Genomic DNA, 21,648 nt, shown 5'->3' with positions numbered 1-21,648 from the left:
GTCTGTAAACCTCCAAAAATACTGATTTCATTGTGTTTAGAGACCCTGAAGCGCATTTTGGAATTCTGGAAACATGTTTTTCAATCAAGAGTAATACGTAGGACTGTTTTAAACAGAAATGAAACCCCGTGTTGACATATTACATTTTATAATCTTAAATATGTACAACATAAAACCTGATCTTAACTTACTATGCATCTACTCATACATAACTGTAAAATACAAACAGATTTATAAGATAATAATGTTACAAACTAGCAAAATTTAACCTAACAATATTAATGTGACAGACAAAGGAATACTGAAACTAAATTGCCAGTTGCTAGTGTGAATATGATATAGATAATATAGTGTTTCAATTCAGAGTGCTGTTAATGTCCTGTCCCATGCTAATATTCTTACACTACTTTCCTGTACTTGAACTGCTTCATAACCTCCATTTATTCCGGATGCTGTAATGTAATTTTCAGGGTACTCTGCTTCTGTTAGTATTAGCCTGCAACAATTAAAGTAACTTTGCTGTTTGATACCAACCCAGTCAAAAACACTGAAATCATAGGGCAGCATTAAGTAGTAAGGTATCAAGCATCCAGATGATCCAGACTCAGCCTTTAATAATTTCACTATAGATCTTCACAGAAATGAAGACATAAAATTTTTAAAACATGACAACGTCTATAAGAACTATCAGGTTTCTAGAAGAAAATTTCTCACATCAATAATGTTATTAAAAGTTGTCTAAGCTGTAAAGGTGAAATTGAGATGTCATTGGTTAAATAAATGCAGAATAGCCACATTGCATGCTCCTGTATGCTAGGCATTATTCTAGGTTTCAGGACTATAACAAAAATAAATGGAACAAGGTTCTTGATTATAAGACTCTTAATGGTTCATTAAAAGTTTAATGTTGGGGAGAAAGAGGAGTGAACAAATAATTTCAATATACACCTCAGCTAAAGTGTTTTGATAGAAATAGGTGAGGTAGGAGCCTCATTAATAACTACTTACCAAACGCATGCTGATTCAGGTAGCCCTAGTGTGAGCTAGAGGAAACTTTTAGCTAACCTGTTACTGCCTTTGTTTTTTGGGGTGGGGAGACAAAACCACTTTTCAATTCTCCACAGGCTCCTTGCTATCTGTATCTAATTAGAATTCCTTCTCATTTCACCTCCGCCATTTGTCGTTTACTATACTAGATATATCCAGATATATCCATTTAAAAAAATTCTTAAGAGACTATTGGGGAGGAAGAAATTTTCCTCTACCCTTCTAGTTTCTTCTGGCTGGTCTAAGAACTAAACTGACATGAGATTATTGACAGATTAACAGGAGAAAAACTAAAGTTTACTAACGTGTATATGGGAGAGACCCAGAAAAACTGTCAATAACTCACCAAAATGGCTGAAACCCTCACCTTAAATACCATCTTTTGCTAAAGACTAAGGAGGATGTTGGGGATAGTGGTTTGGGACCTCAAAGTGGGAGAGGCAATTGACAAGGAGATAGAAAAGCAAATGTTTGGTAAATGTTTGCTAGGCCATGCAGAGACAATAGGACACAAAGGAATTTTTAACAAACTTTGCTAAGTTCCTCCCTGTCTGCATACATAGTTCATACAATAATTAATCTATGGTGATAGGTCCCTTCCTGGAACAGATCCTCTACTGACATTTTTTTTTTTTTTTTTTTGTGATACACGGGCCTCTCACTGTTGTGGCCTCTCCCTTTGCGGAGCGCAGGCTCCGGATGCACAGGCTCAGTGGCCATGGCTCACGGGCCCAGCCGCTCCGCAGCATGTGGGATCCTCCCAGACCGGGGCACGAACCCGTGTCCCCTGCATCGGCAGGCGGATTCTCAACCACTGCGCCACCAGGGAAGCCCCCTACTGACATTTTTTTAGGTAACTGGGGGAAGTTCAAGTTTTGTCCTTTTGGGCCTTGATTGGTTTCAGCTCAAAAATAATTTTCATGCCAGAAAGACATTTTGGGGTGGCAAGTTTTGCTCCCCTGTAAGAGTTTAACCAATTCTCCAGTTTGAACAGAATATTTTAAACCTGGTATATCTTAAAAAAAAAAAAAAAAAAAAAAAAGAAGATAATTTCGATAAATGGAAAACTGGTATTCAGTGCAATAGTTACATTGATGATGGTGCAGGGGAACAAAATTTGCTACCCCAAAATATTTCTGGCATGCAGTTTCAAACTGAAAACAATCAAGGCCAAAAAACCTCTGGAAGCACCTTTGACCTTGCCCCTAAATGCCTGAAGAATTTAGATAGAGGGCCTATAACAGGAATAGAGCTATCACCAGGAATATCTGCAAAGAATACAGGCTAGGTGTGGTGGGCAAAACTCTTGGAGATTTAGAGTCCACTCTGTGTCCCATTGTCTCTGCAAGGCCTAGCAAACATTTGTTTCCCAAACATTTGCGTTTCCATCTCCATGCCTTCCTCACATTTGAAGTTCCAACTCCTACTCCTACATCCTCCTTTGTCTTTAGGTGAAGATGGTATTTAGGGTGAGGGTTTCAACCATTTTGGTTGAAACGAGTTACTTGGTTTTTCTGGGTCTCTTTCATGTTTACATGTTATTAAATTTTGGGTTGATTTTTTCCTCTTAATTTGTCTCATGTCAATTTAATTCTTAGACCAGCCAGAGAACCTAGGATGGTAGAGGAAAATTTCTTCCTCCTGGACAATGACTACATTTTCTACAGCCACGTGACGATAATGTTTAAATCTCTGGCTAGTTGTCATCATGAGCACTCATTTGTAAGCTTTTGTTTCTCTTTTGTATATTGAACTGAATGTCCCAAATTTAGTACACCTTCTGTCAACTCCAGATAATTTGCAATATAGTTTTCTTTACTGTTGTGGGAAAATAGTACCAGTATCTATCTTGAATTTTACTTACATTTAATATTATTATCGCCTAAAATTTGGACATTTTATTACCCAGCCTTGGCACATTTGAAGTTCTTTCTCATTTTCAGAGTTTTATAACATTTCCAGTTTAATGTATTATTTAGTTTTTCTTTGTTAAGAAAGATGCCTGAAGAAGTTTCAGAAAATAGGATTGCTTATCTCTTTAATATTTAATTTTACTAATTTCTGGCAGTTGTGATCTCGGGTATCAGGGACATTTTAAGCATGTTTAAAATGTATTAATATTTATTTTTGAACAAAGTTCATTATTTAAAATTTAGAGTGATTACTGTCTATCAAGTACTGTGTTAAGTATTAGCTATATTATCTCTTATAATTCTTCCATAGAAGGTAATTATCAGTATTAACCTGTTTTGTAGTTTAGAAAGTGAGCCTTAGAAAGGTTAAACAACGTTATCAGGATCACGTACCTGATCAAGTGAGATGTGAAGGTGTTTCAATAAAGGGCCATTATGCTCCTGACTCAGAGTGCCTACCAGGACATCACTGTTACCTGGGATTTTGTTACCACAACTAGAGTCAGTTCCATGCCCATCTTTGTTTATGTTTCCAACAGTGAACTAATGATGGTGTATAAAGTTCACAGATAACAGTGTTAATGCTCAGAGAAAGGCGTAGACAGAAGGGTATAGCTTAACATTTTAACTGGATAGAGTCACTATGAAAAAATATTTTGCAAGATGGCAAAAGTGTGTAAAAACTCAATACATGCACCTCAAGAACAATGGCTTGTGCCATTGAAGGAAAGAAGTCGAAGCTTCCCCCAAAATGATGGAGGATAGGTTTCCACATAAAACAGATCAGAATGCATTACAAGATAAATGAGAGTAGGCAGGTTGCACTAGGGAGATTTTGAGTTGGCTTTTTAAATGAATTAATTTCTTTTTTTTTAATTGGTTCACATGGCTTTATTGGATGAAAATAAGTAAAAGGAGCAAAAATAAGAGAGTTGTTAACAAGAATTTTTGCAAAATATTTCAAGCACATAGCTACTACATCACTAGAAGTACTGAAAAATTCATTTGGGATAATGTTGCAGTCATGCTCCTATAGTTATAATAAGAAAATAAATTCTGAATGTTAAGAAAATAAACCTCATTTCATATTTTTCTCAAGTTCTAATAAGGCAATGGCTATTTTAACTCATATCTATAGATGCAAATGCATTACACAGAAAAAATTTATTTGTTGTAACTTATCAACCTATCTTGATCTCATTTATAACAACTGCACACTTGATTTTATTATTAAGATATTTTTAAAATAAATACCCTCACTAAAATATGTGAAAGAATTATGATAAGCCACTTTATGAAGGCTTTTAACTATTTAGGGTTGTTGTATAATAATCATCACCATAATGTTTTAGAGATTCAAATTCTAAGGAAAAGAATAACTTGTGTGTATAAGCAAAAGCTTTTTTTAAAATTTTTATTTTATTTATTTTTTTGTGGAGCAGGTCCTTATTAGTCATCAATTTTATACACATCAGTGTCTGCTTGTCAATCCCAATCGCCCAGTTCATCACACCACCACCACCACCCCTGCCACTTTCCTCCCTTGGTGTCCATATGGTTGTACTCTACATCTGTGTCTCAATTTCTGCCCTGCAAACTAGTTCATCTGTTCCATTTTTCTAGGTTCCACATATATGCATTAATATACGATATTTGTTTTTCTCTTTCTGACTTATTTCACTCTGTATGACAGTCTCTGTATCCATCCACGTCGCAACAAATGACCCAATTTTGTTCCTTTTTATGGCTGAGTAATATTCCATTGTATATATGTACCACATCTTCTTTATCCATTCATCTGTTGATGGGCATTTAGGTTGCTTCCATGACCTGGCTATTGTAAACAGTGCTGCAGTGAACATTGGGGTGCATGTGTCTTTTTGAATTATGGTTTTCTCTGGGTATATGCCCAGTAGTGGGATCGCTGGATCATATGGTAATTCTATTTTTAGTTTTTTATGGAACCTCCATACTATTCTCCATAGTGGCTGTATCAATTTACATTCCCACCAACAGTGCAAGACGGTTCCCTTTTCTCCACACCCTCTTCAGCATTTGTTGTTTGTAGATTTTCTGACGATGCCCATTCTAACTGGTGTGAGGTGATACCTCATTGTAGTTTTGATTTGCATTTCTCTAATAATTAGTGATGTTGAGCAGCTTTTCACGTGCTTCTTGGCCATCTGTATGTCTTCTTTGGAGAAAGGTCTATTTAGGTCTTCTGCCCATTTTTGGATTGGGTTGTTTGTTTTTCTAATATTGAGCTGCATGAGCTGTTTATATATTTTGGAGATTAATCCTTTGTCCATTGATTCGTGTGCACATATTTTCTCCCATTCTGAGGGATGTCTTTTAGTCTTGTTTATGGTTTCCTTTGCTGTGCAAAAGCTTTTAAGTTTCATTAGGTCCCATTTGTTTATTTTTTATTTTTATTTCCATCACAGTAGGAGGTGGATCAAAAAAGATCTTGCTGAGTGTGATTTATGTCAAAGAGTGTTCTTGCTATGTTTTCCTCTAAGAGTTTTATAATGTTGGCCTTACATTTTGGCCTCTAAGCCATTTTGAGTTTATTTTTGTGTATGGTGTTAGGGAGTGTTCTAATTTCATTCTTTTAAAAAAAAAAAAAAATTTTATTTATTTTTGGCTGTGTTGGGTCTTCATTCCAGCGAGCAGGCTTTCTCTAGTTGCGGCAAGCAGGGGCTACTCTTCGTTGCGGTGCGTGGGCTTCTCATTGCAGTAGCTTCTCATTGTGGAACATGGACTCTAGGTGCATGGGCTTCAGTAGTTGCGGCTCACAGGCTCTAGAGTGCAGGCTCAGTAGTTGTGGCACACGGGCTTAGTTGCTCTGCGGCATGTGAGATCTTCCCAGCAGCGCTCAAACCCACGTCTGCTGTGTTGGCAGGCAGATTCTCAACCACTGCGCCACCAGGGAAGCCCCTCTAATTTCATTATTTTACATGTAGATGTCCAGTTTTCCCAGCACCACTTATTGGTCTTTTCTCCATTGTATATCCTTGCCTCCTTTGTCATAGATTAGTTGACCATAGGTGCATGGGTTTATCTCTGGGCTTTCTATCCTGTTCCATTGATCTATGTTTCTGTTTTTGTGCCAGTACCATATTGTCTTGATTACTGTAGCTTTGTACTATAGTCTGAAGTCTGGGAGTCAGATTCCGCCAGCTCCGTTTTTTCCCTCAAGACTGCTTTGGCTATTCAGGGTCTTTTGTGTCTCCATACAAATTTTAAGATTTTTTTTGTTCTAGTTCCATAAAAAAATGCCACTGGGAATTTGATAGGGATTGCACTGAATCTATACATTGCTTTGGGTAGTATAGTCATTTTCACAATATTGATTCTTCCAATCCAAGAACATGGTATATCTCTCCATCTGTTTGTGTCATCTTTAATTTCTTTCATCAGTGTCGTATAGTTTTCTTCATACAGGTCTTTTGTCTCCCTAGGTAGGTTTATCCCTAGGTATTTTATTCTCTTTGTTGCAGTGGTAAATGGGAGTGTTTCCTTAATTTTTCTTTCAGATTTTTCATCATTAGTGTATAGGAATGCAAGAGATTTCTGTGCATTAATCGTGTATCCTGCAACATTACCAAATTCATTGATTAGCTGCAGTAGTTTTCTGGTGGCGTCTTTAGGATTCTCTATGTATAGTATCATGTCATCTGCAAAAAGTGACAGTTTTACTTCTTCTTTTCCAATTTGGATTCCTTTTATTTCTTTTTCTTCTCTGATTGCCTTGGCTAGGACTTCCAAAACTATGTTGAATAATAGTGGTGAGAGTGGACATCCTTGTCTTATTCCTGATCTTAGAGTAAATGGTTTCACTTTTTCACCATTGAGAAAGATGTTTGCTGTGGGTTTGCCATATAAGGCCTGTATTATGTTGAGGTAGGTTCCCTCTATGCCCACTTTCTGGAGAAATTTTATCATAAATGGGTGTTGAATTTTGTCAAAAGCTTTTTCTGCATCTATTGAGATGATCATATGGTTTTTATTCTTCACTTTGTTAATATGGTGTATCACATTGATTGATTTGAGTATATTGAAGAATCCTTGTATCCCTGGGATAAATCCCACTGTATCGTGGTGTATGATCCTTTTAATGTATTGTTGGATTCTGTTTGCTGGTATTTTGTTGAGTATTTTTGCATCTATATTCATCAGTGATATTGGTCTGTAATTTTCTTGTTTTGTAGTATCTTTATGGTTTTGGTATCAGGGTGATGGTGGCCTCATAGAATGATTTTGGGAGTGTTCCTTTCCCTGCAATTTTTTGGAACAGTTTGAGAAGGATGGGTATTAGCTCTTCTCTAAATGTTTGATAGAATTCACCTGTGAAACCATCTGATCCTGGACTTTTGTTTGCTGGAAGACTTTTTATCACAGTTTCAATTTCATTACTTGTGATTGGTCTGTTCATATTTTCTGTTTCTTCCTGCTTCAGTCTTGAAAGGTTATACCTTTATAAGAATTTGTCCATTTCTTCCAGGTTGTCCGTTTTATTGGCATAGAGTTGCTTGCAGTAGTCTCTTACGGTGCTTTGTATTTCTGCAGTGTCTGTTGTAACTTCTCCTTTTTCTTTTCAAATTTTATTAATTTGAGTCCTCTCCCTCTTTTTCTTGATGAGTCTGGCTAATGGTTTATCAATTTTGTTTACCTTCTCAAAGAACCAGCTTTTTAGTTTTATTGTTCTTTGCTATTGTTTTCTTTGTTTCTATTTCATTTATTTCTGCTCTGATCTTTATGATTTCTTTCCTTCTGCTAACTTTGTGGTTTTTTTATTTTTCTTTCTCTAGTTCCTTGAGGTGTAATGTTAGATTGTTTATTAGAGATTTTTCTTGTTTCTTGAGGTAGGCTTGTATAGCTACAAAATTCCCTGTTAGAACTACTTTTGCTGCCTCCCATAGGTTTTGGATCATCATGTTATCATTGTCATTTGTCTCCAGGTATTTTTTGATTTCCTCTTTGATTTCTTCAATGATCTCTTGGTTATTTAGTAACATATTGTTTAGCCTCCATGTGTTTGTGTTTTTTACGTTTTTTTCCCTGTAATTCATTTCTAATCTCATAGTGTAGTGGTCAGAAAAGATGCTTGATATGATTTCAATTTCTTACATTTTCCAAGGCTTGATTTGTGACCCAGGATGTGATCTATCCTGGAGAATGTTCCATGCACACTTGAGAAGAAAATGTAATCTGCTGTTTTTGGATGGAATGTCCTATAAATATGAATTAAATCTATCTGGTCTGTTGTGTCATTTAGAGCTTGTTTTTCCTTATTAATTTTCTGTTTGGATGATCTGTCCATTGGTGTAAGTGATGTGTTAAAGTCCCCCTCTATTATTGTGTTACTGTCGATTTCCTCTTTTATAGCTGTTAGCAGTTCTTATGTATTGAGGTGCTCCTATGTTGGGTGCATATATATTTATAATTGTTATATCTTCTTCTTGGATTGATCCCTTGATCATTATGTAGTGTCCTTCCTTGTCTCTTGTAACATTCTTTATTTTAAAGTGTATTTTATCTGATATGAGTATCGCTACTCCAGCTTTCTTTGGATTTCAATTCGCATGGAATATCTTTTTCCATTCCCTCACTTTCAGTCTGTATGTGTCCCTAGGTCTAACGTGGGTCTCTTGTAGACAGCATATAGATGGGTCTTGTTTTGTATCCATTCAGCAAGCTTGTGTCTTTTGGTTGGAGCATTTAGTCCATTCACATTTAAGGTAATTATCGATATGTATGTTCCTATGACCATTTTCTTAATTGTTTTGGGTTTGTTTTGTAGTTCCTTTTCTTCTCTTGTGTTTCCCACTTAGAGAAATTCATTTAGCATTTGTTATAGAGCTGGTTTGGTGGTGTTGAATTCTCTTAGCTTTTGCTTGTCTGGAAAGCTTTTGATTTCTCCATCGAATCTGAATGAGATCCTTGCTGGTAGAGTAAATTTGGTTGTAGGTTCTTCCTTTTCATCACTTTAAGTATATCATGCCACTCCCTTCTGGCTTGTAGAGCTTCTGCTGAGAAATCAGCTATAAACCTTATGGGAGTTCCCTTGTATGTTATTTGTCATTTTTCCCTTGCTGCTTTCAATAATTTTTGTCTTTAATTTTTGACAATTTGATTACTATGTATCTCGGTGTGTTTCTCCTTGGGGTTATCCTGTATGGGACTCTCTGTGCTTCCTGGACTTGGTTGGCTATTTCCTTTCCCATGTTAGAGAAGTTTTTGACTATAATCTCTTCAGATATTTTCTCTGGTCCTTTCTCTCTCTCTTCTCCTTCTGGGACCCTTATAATGTGAATGTTGTTGTGTTTAACGATGTCCCAGAGGTCTCTTAGGCTGTTTTCATTTCTTTTCATTCTTTTTTCTTTATTCTGTTCCACAACAGTGAATTCTACCATTCTGTCTTCCAGGTCACTTATCCGTTCTTCTGCCTCAGTTACTCTGCTATTGATTCCTTCTAGTGTAGTTTTTGTTTCAGTTATTGTATTGTTCATCTCTGTTTGTTTGTTCTTTAATTCTTCTAGGCCTTTGTTAAACATTTCTTGCATCTTCTCGATCTTTGCCTCCATCCTTTTTCCGAGGTCCTGGATCATCTTCACTATCATTATTCTGAATTGTTTTTCTGGAAAGTTGCCTATCTCCACTTCATTTAGTTGTTTTTCTTGGGATTTATCTTGTTCCTTCATCTAGTACAGCCCTGTGCCTTTTCATCTTGTCTATCTTACTGTGAATGTGTTTTTTGTTCCACAGGCTACAGGATTGTAGTTCTTCTTGCTTCTGCTGTCTGCCCTCTGGTGGATGAGTCTATCTAAGAGTCTTGTGCAAGTTTCCTGATGGGAGGGACTGGTGGTGGGTAGAGCTGACTGTTGCTCTGGTGGGCAGAACTCAGTAAAACTTTAATCCTCTTTTCTGCTGATGGGTAGGGCTGGGTTCCCTCCCTGTTCGTTGTTTGGCCTGAGGCAACCCAACACTGGAGCCTACCTTGGGCTCTTTTGTGGTGCTAATGGCGGACTCTGGGAGGGCTCATGCTGAGGAGTACTTCCCAGAACTTCTGCTGCCAGTGTCCTTGTCCCCACTTTGAGCCACTGCCACCCCCCACCCCCCCGCCTCTGCTGGAGACCCTCCAACACTAGCAGATACGTCTGGTTCAGTCTCCCCTGGGTGACTGCTCCTTCCCCTGGGTCCTGATGCACACACCACTTTGTGTGTGCCCTCCAATTTTGCAGTCTCTGTTTCCTCCAGTCCTGTCGAAGTCCTGCAGTCAAATCCCACTAGACTTCCAAGTCTGATTCTCTAGGAATTCCTCCTCCCGTTGCCGGACCCCCAGGTTGGAAGCCTGACGGGCTCAGAACCTTCACTCCAGTGGGTGGACTTCTGTGGTATAAGTGTTCGCCAGTCTGTGAGTCACCCACCCACCAGTTATGGGATTTGATTTTACTGTGATTGCACCCCTCCTGCCGTCTCACTGTGGCTTCTCCTTTGTCTTTGGATGTGGGGTATCTTTTTTGGTGAGTTCTAGTGTCTTCCTGTCGATGATTGTGCAGTAGCTAGTTGTGATTCTGGTGTTCTTGCAAGAGCGAGTCCATTTCTTCATTCAACAGTGAGTGCTTAGTATGTGCTAGAAACTATTCTGAGGCTGGGGAAACAGCAATATACAAAATGCGTAAGTCCTTGCCCTGGTGGTACTTAGATTTTAGAATCCAGGGGATTACTTTTAGTGTTATAATGTATGCCTACTTTATACCTACTTGTAAATCACAAGATGCTTTATTAATTCAGTGGTGAATCATTCTCTTGAATGATTGTTCACATTCTTACATATATGACCTATGAGTTTAGATGACTGCTCAAGGGTTTGTCCTCATAGGCAGGTTTCCTAGTCTGCAGCTAATGCGTCACACAGATTAGTTGGAAATGATTCAAATGAAGCTAACAATATAATTTGAAATTTGGGGGATGTTTTTGAAGGTGGGGAGAATAGTGATAAGTTAAAGGAAGGATTCATCTCAGGAATACTTAAAGAAGTGATCTTCCTTTAGCATAAGAAATTTGCTACAAGATACTAATTTCTACTAATACCTTTAAAAGTTGTCCAGGCTTTAGCCATCTTTGGTTCTAGAGATCTAAATGTAGGATTTAAATTTTAAAATATTACTGTGGGATGATTTTAAGTATAGTTTCATCAGCATGAATGTGAGCTGAAGGGAAATAAAATATGCTCTGAAGGCCACTCCAAAGCCTGGGGATACAGGATCAAACAATTTAATAGACTTCATCATGAATTAATTAATATTCTTTATGAAGAGACACTGCTTTACCAATTGTATGACATATGTATTTCCCAGTTGCTTAATATAAAATTCTGGAAACAAATGAGTTTCTTATCAACATCCAGGCAAACTCTTCCACATAGACTTTGGATATATTTTGGGTCGGGATCCAAAGCCTCTTCCTCCTCCTATGAAGCTGAATAAAGAAATGGTGGAAGGAATGGGGGGCACACAGAGTGAACAGTACCAAGAGTTCCGGAAACAGTGTTACACAGCTTTTCTCCACCTTCGAAGGTAAGTTGATTTGCTTGACGTAGAGAATTTTGGTAAATTCATTTCACAGAGCAAGAAAAATATTTGTTCAAATGTATACATTCTTTAGCATCACTCTTTTTTTTTTTTTTTTTTTTGCCTTACACGGGCCTCTCACTGTTGTGGCCTTTCCCGTTGCGGAGCACAGGACGCGCAGGCTCAGCTGCCATGGCTCACGGGCCCAGCCGCTCCCTGGCATGTGGGATCTTCCCGGACCAGGGCACGAACCCATGTCCCCTGCATTAGCAGGTGGACTCTCAACCACTGTGCCACCAGGGAAGCCCAGCATCACTCTTTTTAGAATGACACAGGCAGCAGTATTTGTTAATGTACATTTGATGACTATTTTGATAAACAGTCTGATATCAAAGGCAAAAGACAGTTTCTTGGTTTCTCACTAATTATTTGACTGCTAAATCCCACCAAGTGGGAAGCTGGCATTACACAAGAATGAAGCATTTAGCTCACTTGGAGTGATTAGTCAAATAATTTTTAGTTTTTTAGCACCTTCATCAGCCTTAGTTTGGAGCATTCCGAAACAATTGAAGAATAAACATTACATATGATTTTGTCTCTCTTCAGCACCTCATCAGTCATTCTGCTTAAAAAAAAATGTAGATTTTTTTCTCTATCCCTTTTTCTCTAAGGCCACTGTATCTCTGCTTCCTTCATACAAATTTACTTAGGACTGGACATCATGTATCATCAGGAAAAAGATAAATTAAAAGTCATGTTTGTTAAATTCGGGACATGTCTCTGATGGTTAGTCAAAAATGATGGATCATTTTATTCTAACTCCATTTTCAACTTAACTGTGCAAAATGAATATTCTTAGTCCACCAGAAAAATCTCAGCTCAGGAGACACCTGTATGCTCTTCCAGGTGAATATGTAACCAGTAGAAGTGAGTTACCTATGCATGTGGGCTCTGTCTTTGTAACCTCAGTTTATAGACAGTATATATATGTTGAATAAGAACCTTCAGTATTTGTATGAACAGTTCTGCATCACATCTGGAGTGAGGCCATGTTTCCAGGTGATATTGACTACTGGTCCCAGGTGAATGGCTGTCCTGTATTAATAAGGTTTCATCTTTGCAATGGCTCAATAGACCTTCACTGTTAACTCAGTCTTGACCACAGGTCACAAACTCTAACGTACATTTTACAAACAGCTGCATTATTATCCTTTGAGTGGTAGAGTGGCTCAGTTTTACTCTCCAAAAATGCTAAAGGAATAATGAGAAGATGGGTGCCTGGTGATGCAGAAGCACTTTTAAAGATGAAAGTTCCACTTTAATACCTAGGATTTTTAATTTAAAATAGAGCCTACAGAAAGCTAGATGAAACTGGTGATCTCAATGAGGAGGCAGACAAGATGATATGCAATGATAACTAGAGAAATGTCAAAGGTGCCCTATCGTATTGAAAGCAGAAAGAAAATAATGTGTCTTATAAACTGTCATTGATAATGGATTAGTAGCAGTTCAGCAAAATGAGAAAATAGAGGCAGATTATTAGTACAGAGCCAAAAGTTAACTTTCCTCACTACTAAGAAAAATCATAAAGAGATTAATCTACCTCACTTTATGTTAAGTCTTCATGAAAATTCTTATTTTTTTATTTTCAAAAATTTCACTGTTAAGATTAGCTAGACCCTAATATTTTGATAACATTCATTTTTTAATGTTGTATTTTAGAATATGGTTCAGTTAGTAAAAATTTCTCTTAGGACATAAAATTAACCAGATAGCCAAAAATTTGTTTGGAGGTAAGGATATTTGACACGCTTATTATTAGAGGTTTTTTTAATTTTTTTGTGGTACACGGGCCTCTCACTGTTGTGGCCTCTCCCGTTGCAGAGCACAGGCTCTGGATGCACAGGCTCAGCAGCCATGGCTCACGGGCCTAGCTGCTCCGTGGCATGTGGGATCTTCCCGGACCGGGACGCGAACCCGTGTCCCCTGCATTGGCAGGCAGACTCTCAACCACTACGCCACCAGGGAAGCCTAATTAGAGTTTTTAGGTGTGGCCAACTGTGTTCTTTTCATGGTTTTTGTTGATAACTGATCAACAACAAATCATTGAATAAACTGTGGACCACAAACAGAGCAGTCCCTTCTGAATTAAGTTATGAATGTTAGTTGTACAGATGCCGGAACACACTTTATGGTGTGATTTTCATATAACAAAATACATTGTTATACCAATAATAAATTGGAAAATTTATTTTTTGAATACTCTTATGGCAACTCTTTAGTAATGCTAAAACATTTTAAATATTAAGTGTTCAAGGAAAACATAACTTCTCTTAATCCATGTTTATGCCAAACACCATGCTAGACACTGATGATACAAAGAGGGCCTAAACTTTTCAGTAAAAATATTGAAATTTGGAATGCATTTTGCTGTATCAAGCAAAGTTCTTACATTGTCTTAGAGGATGTTTGCCTAGTCACCAAACAGTAGTGAATCTATTGATCGCACTACTTTTCATCATTAATCTCATTGTTTTCCCTTCTAGAAGTAGTACACTTGTTAAATAAATATTTTTATAGGATTCTACTCTGATGTTTGTTGCATGCAAACTGGATAGATTTTAGGGGAAACAAGACGTCTGAAATGCTGTTAAGAGCCTCACTTGTTCTAGTTATTGCTTTTTATTCTTAGTATTGAAGGTTTTTACTGAAAAATTTAGACCATCTTTGTATACCCAGTGAGTAGCATGGTGGTTGGCATAAACATGGGTATGAGAAAGAGTACATTTTCCTTGAACTCTGTACTTAACCTACTCCTTTTTAAAAATCTAATTTATATCACATCCATCCTTACATCTTTGTCTATACTTGGTTTTGCCCACTTTTCCCCCTCTATCATTTTTTTAAACTTAACCTTATATTTTCTTTTGATAATGGCTTTAAAGATTTCTGGGAACCTTTCTGTTTTTTTTCTGGATAGCATTTGAATGACTAATATATAATTTCTGGGTTTTTTTTGTATTTTAAATATTTTTTTCTTCATTTATTTTTTTTAACATCTTTATTTGAGTATAACTGTTTTACAATAGTGTGTTAGTTTCTCCTTTACAACAAAGTGAATCAGTTATACAATATATAATTTCTGTTTTGTGTAACTGGTTCTGTCTTAAATGGAAAATGCAGGTTAATGGCAACAGATGTAAAAGATTAATACAGTTAAGGTAGTGACAGATTATCCACAAAGTAATTGGATGTTTACTTCTTATAGAATATTCCATTTTATATGTATTTACATTGTTTCTCTTTGCCATAATAATAGAAGCATGGGTATGTATACCAGCAGATAATGGAGAAAACATTAATATTTGCCTTTTACAAAAGGAACACACCTGCTTCCATAAAGGCAGACATTTTAACATAGATCCTAGCTGACCATTAGAATCACCTGGGGTTCTTTGTGGGCTAGGGGGGGACCAAAACAGTCCTGAGCCCCATCAGATTTAATTGGTCTGGGATTTGGCCCAGGCATTGGTATTTTCAAAGAAGCTTCCCAAGTGAATTTAACGGGCAACCAGGTATGGGATATACTTTGAAATATCCTTTTCAAAACTGAACCTTGTATTCCTCTCCCTGTGTTACCCTGTGGTAGATTCCTGAGATTCCCCTATGGAAAGGTTGCGAGAAACCCTATATAGTCAATAAAACAGAGTATGAATAATTAAGGGTTCATTGAAAGAATATTATTTTTTCATAACATAATGTGTAGCAGTTGGTTGTATCCTACTGACACCAGTCCTTACAAGCCTTCTCAGTGGACCCTTTTCTCTATTTCCATTTCCTACATACCACAGAGCTTAGAGAAGGGCATGGTGCCCTTTTTGCTCCCTAATGCCACTTCCGGACCATTTCTTTCCTTGCCTTCTTAAAGAAGGAAAGCATAGACACACGCTGTGAAATCAGATGAATTACCTACTGCTGACCATCAACTGCCCATTTCCCTGTCATTCTCATTCATTGAAAACTTTGTCTTCTTCTTCAGGCCTGCTGCTGTGACTTTAACATCTGCATGAATGGTCCAGCCATGACCGGACCCCTCTCAGGGCTGTGTCCTCCTCATGTAAAGCCAACCTTGGCCACTCCCTGTCATCAATACTAAATTTACCCCTCCAAAATCTTGATCCCTCACTTTTCACTTACTAGCCTCCTTTCTTCCTTCAGGCTTCTCCAGTAAGTCTTCCAGTCCTACTCTGCTGTTGAAACTAATTTTATCAAAATAAACAATTACCTATTGCCAAATCCAGTGGCCACTTTTGCTTCCTAGAAGCTTTGACACAGTTGACCATGTCTTTGTTCCTAAAAACATTTATTTTATTTGGTGTAACCTACTCCTCTATTTTCTTTTTGCCTTACTGGTCATTCCTGCTTCTTTGCTGATACCTTCCCTCTTCTGCCTGACCTCTATATATTAAACTATCTAGAAGTTCCATACCAGTATAAAGAGTTCTGGATCTTTTTCCCCTAAACTCTCTTCTTAAGCATTTACATCTAGACTTGTGATTTTAAATAGGATCCAAATGCTGATGATTCCAAACTATTACCACCAGCCCTATTATCTCCTCTGAAATATGTCTAACTGCCTACTTGACATCTCTACTAAGAATGTAGTAGGGATCTCAAACTCGATATGTGTCTAAAATGGAACTCTTGATTCCCTGCTCCAAATTCTGTTCTTGTTTCATTCATTTTTAAAAAAAATTCTGATAAATAACCATAGTTCCCCATGTAGGCTAAATCCTTGGTGACATTCAGGTCCTCTCTTCTCCACTTCATTGAAACCATCTTGAAGCAAGTGATATCCAGTCCATCTCCAAAATATAGCCTGATAATGTCCATATTATTTCTTTTCCTCCTGGACATCTGTAAAATAGTTTCCCTTCCTCCATTCTTATTCCCCACAAGATAGCCAGTGTGGGCTTTTACAGAATGCATATCTGAGTATGTCACTCTACTCTTTAAACTCACTTCTTTCAGTACAGTTAGAATAAAATCATACCTCCCTAAGATGACTTTTCTCCCCACCCCATCAGTCTTTGACCCATTTTGCTGTTTTTTCTTTATTTTTAAAAATCTTTTGTCAGTCAAGCACTCATGAAATTATCTTCTTTGTCAGTTTATTGTGTGAGTCCCTACCCTTCTCCAGAGTGTAAGCTTCATGAGTATGTAGAGACCTTGTTTGTTCAGTTCACCACTATACCCATAGTGCCTAGAACAGTATTTAGAGTGAGTACTCAATAAATATGTGTTGGTTGAATGAATAAAATTATTATGTGAGTAGAAATGGAATAATCTGAGACGTGCTTTTTATTAATTCCCACAAGGAAATCAGTAACTTTTAAAACTATAAGTTCAAGCTGTTTAGCTATTATCGTACTTTTTTTTAAGAGTATAATTGAGTTAGGGCCTAATTTGATTAGAAGATTATATCAAGGTAGAATTTTTTCATTATACTGCCTGATTTTCATGGGTAATATAAAATTCAAAAATGATGAGAGAGGTAATGTGAGGTTCATATGGATAGTCATTTTTGTCTATAAGTTCTATTATCATTTCAGTTCAAGTATTAGTTTTTATGTACTTTTTTATATTATGGATAAGTAGATGGCTGGAATAAAGGTTCTGCATAGCCTAAAGTCCTAACTTCCATGCCCTAGAGAAGACAGTGCAAGGCACTTGTGTTGACACTTCTACCTAGACCAGCTAGAAACCTTCATTGCCTAAAACCAAAGCTTTCTTCACTTACATCAATCCCCAAAGTCAAACCTGGACCTCCTTTTATCACTACAGTGCTGTAGGGCCGCGCAGGGCATTAACTGTCCAAGGGGAGAGTGTTCTGGAGCAGGAGGTGGGTTGCACCCAGTATACACTTAATTATACCTTTCCCCACATGGCTGCACTTCTGTAACTGAGATTTGGAATAGTAACATTCTTTCTTCTTGTTTGGAGGAAGGTGAAAAGTTTGATGATTGATGAGGATAAACCTTTAGTTCCTACAGAGGCCAGCATACTCCAAAGGTGAAATTATTTAGATATCTTGCATATTTTTAGTGTAGAACAGTACGAGCTATTTTCTCCTCCGTTTAGGGTTGCTTATATCCAGGCCAGTCACTATATTTTCGAAGATGGTGGGATTAGTGTCCCTTGAGGATATTTATGAAAGATTAGTGAAATCACACTATTTCCCTTTGACTCATTTACCCATGACATACTGAGATAGTCTTAAGGTAGCAGATTCTTGTCAGCATTGAGCAAAGACAGATCTTCATTGCTTAGTAATGCTAATTAATGGTATAAAACAGATTCCCCTTAGGTCCCTTCTAAAAAGAATATACTTACTAAAGACTGAAAAACTGTCATTATTAGATGGTTACTCCAAAAGTGTATTCCCTAGTGGGGGACCTAGAAATGGCATTATATCAAGACCCTAGAGTAAGATGTGTTTTCAAGGCTTGCTTTTCATTGAGACAGCTGGTGAATAAGCTCACATTCTATTTTCCATAGGAGTAATAGTAATCATTATAAAGCACTACTTCTAGGAGTGCTCTTAATATGAGAAAGAATGGCAAAATTCTAACACATTGCTATTTATTTTTCTTTCCCATTCTCCTTTAGGTATTCTAATCTTATTTTGAATTTGTTTTCCTTGATGGTGGATGCAAACATTCCAGATATTGCTCTTGAACCAGATAAGACTGTGAAAAAGGTAATTTTTATACATCTTCAGATATCATAGTCTACTTTTAATATGTAAAAAATACTGGGGTTTAACCACCCATTTCCCCTTGTCCTGACCCCTAGACTCTTAAGTAACATGAATTAAGAAAGAGACCTTGTGTATATTTTTATTTTGCATTCCAGAATATGACAGCCTCTCAAGTCCTCTGCAACAAGTTTTATCCCCTTGCCTGTTTGTACCCACAGTCACATGAATAGGTCACTACACCAAGAGAGGAAGCTTATTGTCACAGCCCTTGCTCTTTGTCCTAAAAGTTTAGCTTCTCTTTAATATTCCTACTGGGATACCTAATTCCTGGTACTCCCAGACTAAGCCTGCTAAGGATCAGAAACAAAAATATTGTAATAGTATGTAGAACAGAAGCAAACAGCCATTCTTTATCCTTCCCATTCATACCCTCGCTTACAGGGGTTTTTTTACTGTGTCAGGAGAATAGAGACATTCCTTAACTTAACCTGCAAAGAGAAGAATGAAGGAAAGCCATCACGTAGATGAGCAGTTATTCAGAACTATCTTACTCTGAGTTGCAGCAGGAGATGGAAAGGGTAACAGATTTGAAGATTTTTATTCAAATTAATTTCTGACTCTCTGATTCATTGAGAGGGATGTATGTAGTATATGTTATTTATCCAAAGATAACATAAAATTATCTTAAATATTAGTGTGGTTATTAATACTGAACTTCAAAGTTAGTGTAGTTTTTTAACTTACAGAAGTATAAAGTTACTAAAATTATAGCAGTCTCATAGATGGAATTGCCCTGGTGTGGTTGAAATTAATAATTGGCACCAAAAGCCCTAAGTTCTGATGTAATTGACTCTGAGCATTATTAGAAAGATAACTCTGTGGTTTAAACATTGTCTTGGTCCATTTGGGCTGCTATATATAACAAAATACAAGAGACTGCATGGCTTGTAAACAAGCAGAAATTTATTTATCATGCTTCTGGAGGCTAGAAGTACTAGATCAGGGTGCCAGAATGGTCAAGTTAAGGCCCTTTTTGGGTCGAAAACTTGTATCTTCATAGGGTGGAAGGCACTAGGAAGCTCTGTGGGATCTCTTTTATAAGAGCACTAATCCCATTCATGAGGGTTCTACCCTCATGACCTAAACACCTCCCAAAGGGTCCACCTCCTAATACTATCACATTGGACATTAGTGTTTCAACATGGATTTGGGGGATACAAAAATATTTACATCATTGCAAGCATGAATGAAGCTAATCTCTTTTACCTAATTGTATGAGTCTTTGGCAAGCAATGAGAGGGATTTTAATGTAAATATTTTATTGCTTAACCATTTAAGGAAATGATGTTCTTATTAGAATTTCATTTATTATTATCCAGGAAGCACTGTTTCAGCACCCCCCACCCCCAAACTAGGCAATGGACTACTTATCACACTAGGGTTTGGCCTGGGTTATTTTTTGTCAATTTAAGCTCATCCATCAAGAAACTTAATTGGTTGATGAACGTTTTCTTAGCTAAAGTTGATGACTGCACCAGATTTCAAATGTTGTGCTTTTTTTTTTTTTTGCATTGCTGTTTTCAGGAACTGTTTTTGCTGTTTATTTTAAACCCATCTATCTCTGTCATATGTTCATTCTTGCCTGACTTCACTTGTGTTCAGAAGTCATTTATGAAAGTTCTAACAGTATTTGTCAAACGGAGTCTTCCAGTTTCTTCTGCCAGTTAAGTTATATAGCTATTGTTCTTATTAGATCTTTTGTTTCAACTTTTGCTTCTCTTTTAGAGAATCATGATTTTATTGTTTAATTTGTTACCAGCTCTCTTTATGGCATCATCTTTTAACACACGAAGCAATTTATGGGGAAGAAAAACATGTATCTTAGTCATTTTTCTTTACTCTATTTACTCCCTAGCTGTTTATTCTAGTTTCAATTAAGTGAACCTTGAACAAAACGTATTTTACCGTATTTTTACCCAAAAGGGTATTCCATAAAGATTTATTTGCTTGCTACTATTTTATCAGGAATGTGAAGTAACCAGTTGCAACATAAACTTGACTTTAAAGTCATAATAATATTGGAAAGTGATGCTGCAGTAGACTAAAATTTATGTTTCATATTGGTTGGCTTTTTAAGAAGTAGAAATAGGTTTTAATACTTCGGGAAATAACATTTGCTGGCATTGCTTTGAAGTCTTACTACCTAGAAATTTTTTGCATTGACCTCATGAATGAAAGCTAGCTAAAGAAACAGAGTAGCACATTTGAGGCTGAAGTCTTCAGAGAAGTACAGATTATTCAAATTATTTAATCATAACAAAATTCAACAATATTTTCTTAACATATTTTAGTACATATATATCAATTTCTTTTAATTTTTTTAAACTGTCTACTCTTTATGGTGCAGGGAATTGCGTTTCTTACAAATTTTGAAGATTGTAGCAATTCTGTGTTGAGCTAGTCTGTTGGTGCCACTTTTCCAACCACATTTGCTCACTTTGTGTCTCTTCATCACATTTTGGAAATTCTCACAATATTTTAAACAAAGGGTATCTTATCTACCTTTGAAAGACAGTGCAGAGGCTGAGATTTTCAAATTTGTATGCTTTTGCTTAAAGGCACTCTCCAGATTGTTTCCAGTGCAGCCTTACTAATGAGGTGTGAAAGGAGAGGGTTTGGAGCTGGTAGGGATAGCCAAGAAGTCAGGGGAGAAATTCTGGAAAGGTGACAGTCACAGAGGTGACTTAGGGGACAATAATAAGTAGCCTAACATAAATCAGTATATATGAAAACAAATCAACCATTTATATGCTGTTAACCTTCTTTGTTATTTATAAAAGAGAATGTCTTCATATTTGGCAAATAACGTTTTCTTTATATGCTAAATACATATCTTCTGTTTGTAATTTAAGTACTTATGTAAGTATGCAAGTTTTGATAAATTGGGTTAAAGTTTTATTTTGATTCTCCTGCCCTACAGTTTTTTGACGTTCTTAAAAAATAGTTCCAAAATTGTCAGACATGACTTCTCTAAGTAGAAATCAAGGAATATAATGGATTAAACTCTTTAACTAGGATCGAGAAATGGGAGAGAGAGTTGATTGAAGGTATACTTTAGATCTCCCTCCACCAAATTGTCCGTCACTTATTATATTAACCTCTCTTTTACCTCCTCTATCCTGAGGCTGCAGGGCTGTCGGATCAGCTGGTATACTTCCAGTGCAGTGAAGAGAAAAGAGCACTGAGCAGAACCATGGATTGTCGTACTGTCTGCCCTTTCTTCTTCCTGGTTTTATAGTAGTTAAAACTCTATACTTAAAAAGAAATACTAAATGTGGACCACTTTTTATCC

General features: G+C 36.9%; 1 protein-coding gene across 1 annotated transcript in view; it reads left to right on the top strand.

The window, feature by feature from the left end:
* PIK3C3 (phosphatidylinositol 3-kinase catalytic subunit type 3) overlaps window positions 1-21,648 on the top strand; it is a 158,040-nt gene that overhangs the window by 127,810 nt on the left and 8,582 nt on the right. Inside the window, exons 22-23 of the mRNA XM_059039638.2 lie at window positions 11,374-11,542; window positions 18,206-18,296. Coding sequence (XP_058895621.2) covers window positions 11,374-11,542; window positions 18,206-18,296 — 260 coding nt within the window. The remainder of the gene's footprint in view (window positions 1-11,373; window positions 11,543-18,205; window positions 18,297-21,648) is intronic.

Source organism: Kogia breviceps, chromosome 15, assembly GCF_026419965.1.
Source record: "Kogia breviceps isolate mKogBre1 chromosome 15, mKogBre1 haplotype 1, whole genome shotgun sequence".
NCBI classification, from domain to species: Eukaryota; Metazoa; Chordata; class Mammalia; order Artiodactyla; family Physeteridae; genus Kogia; species Kogia breviceps.
This window is presented reverse-complemented; position numbering and strand designations above follow the sequence as displayed.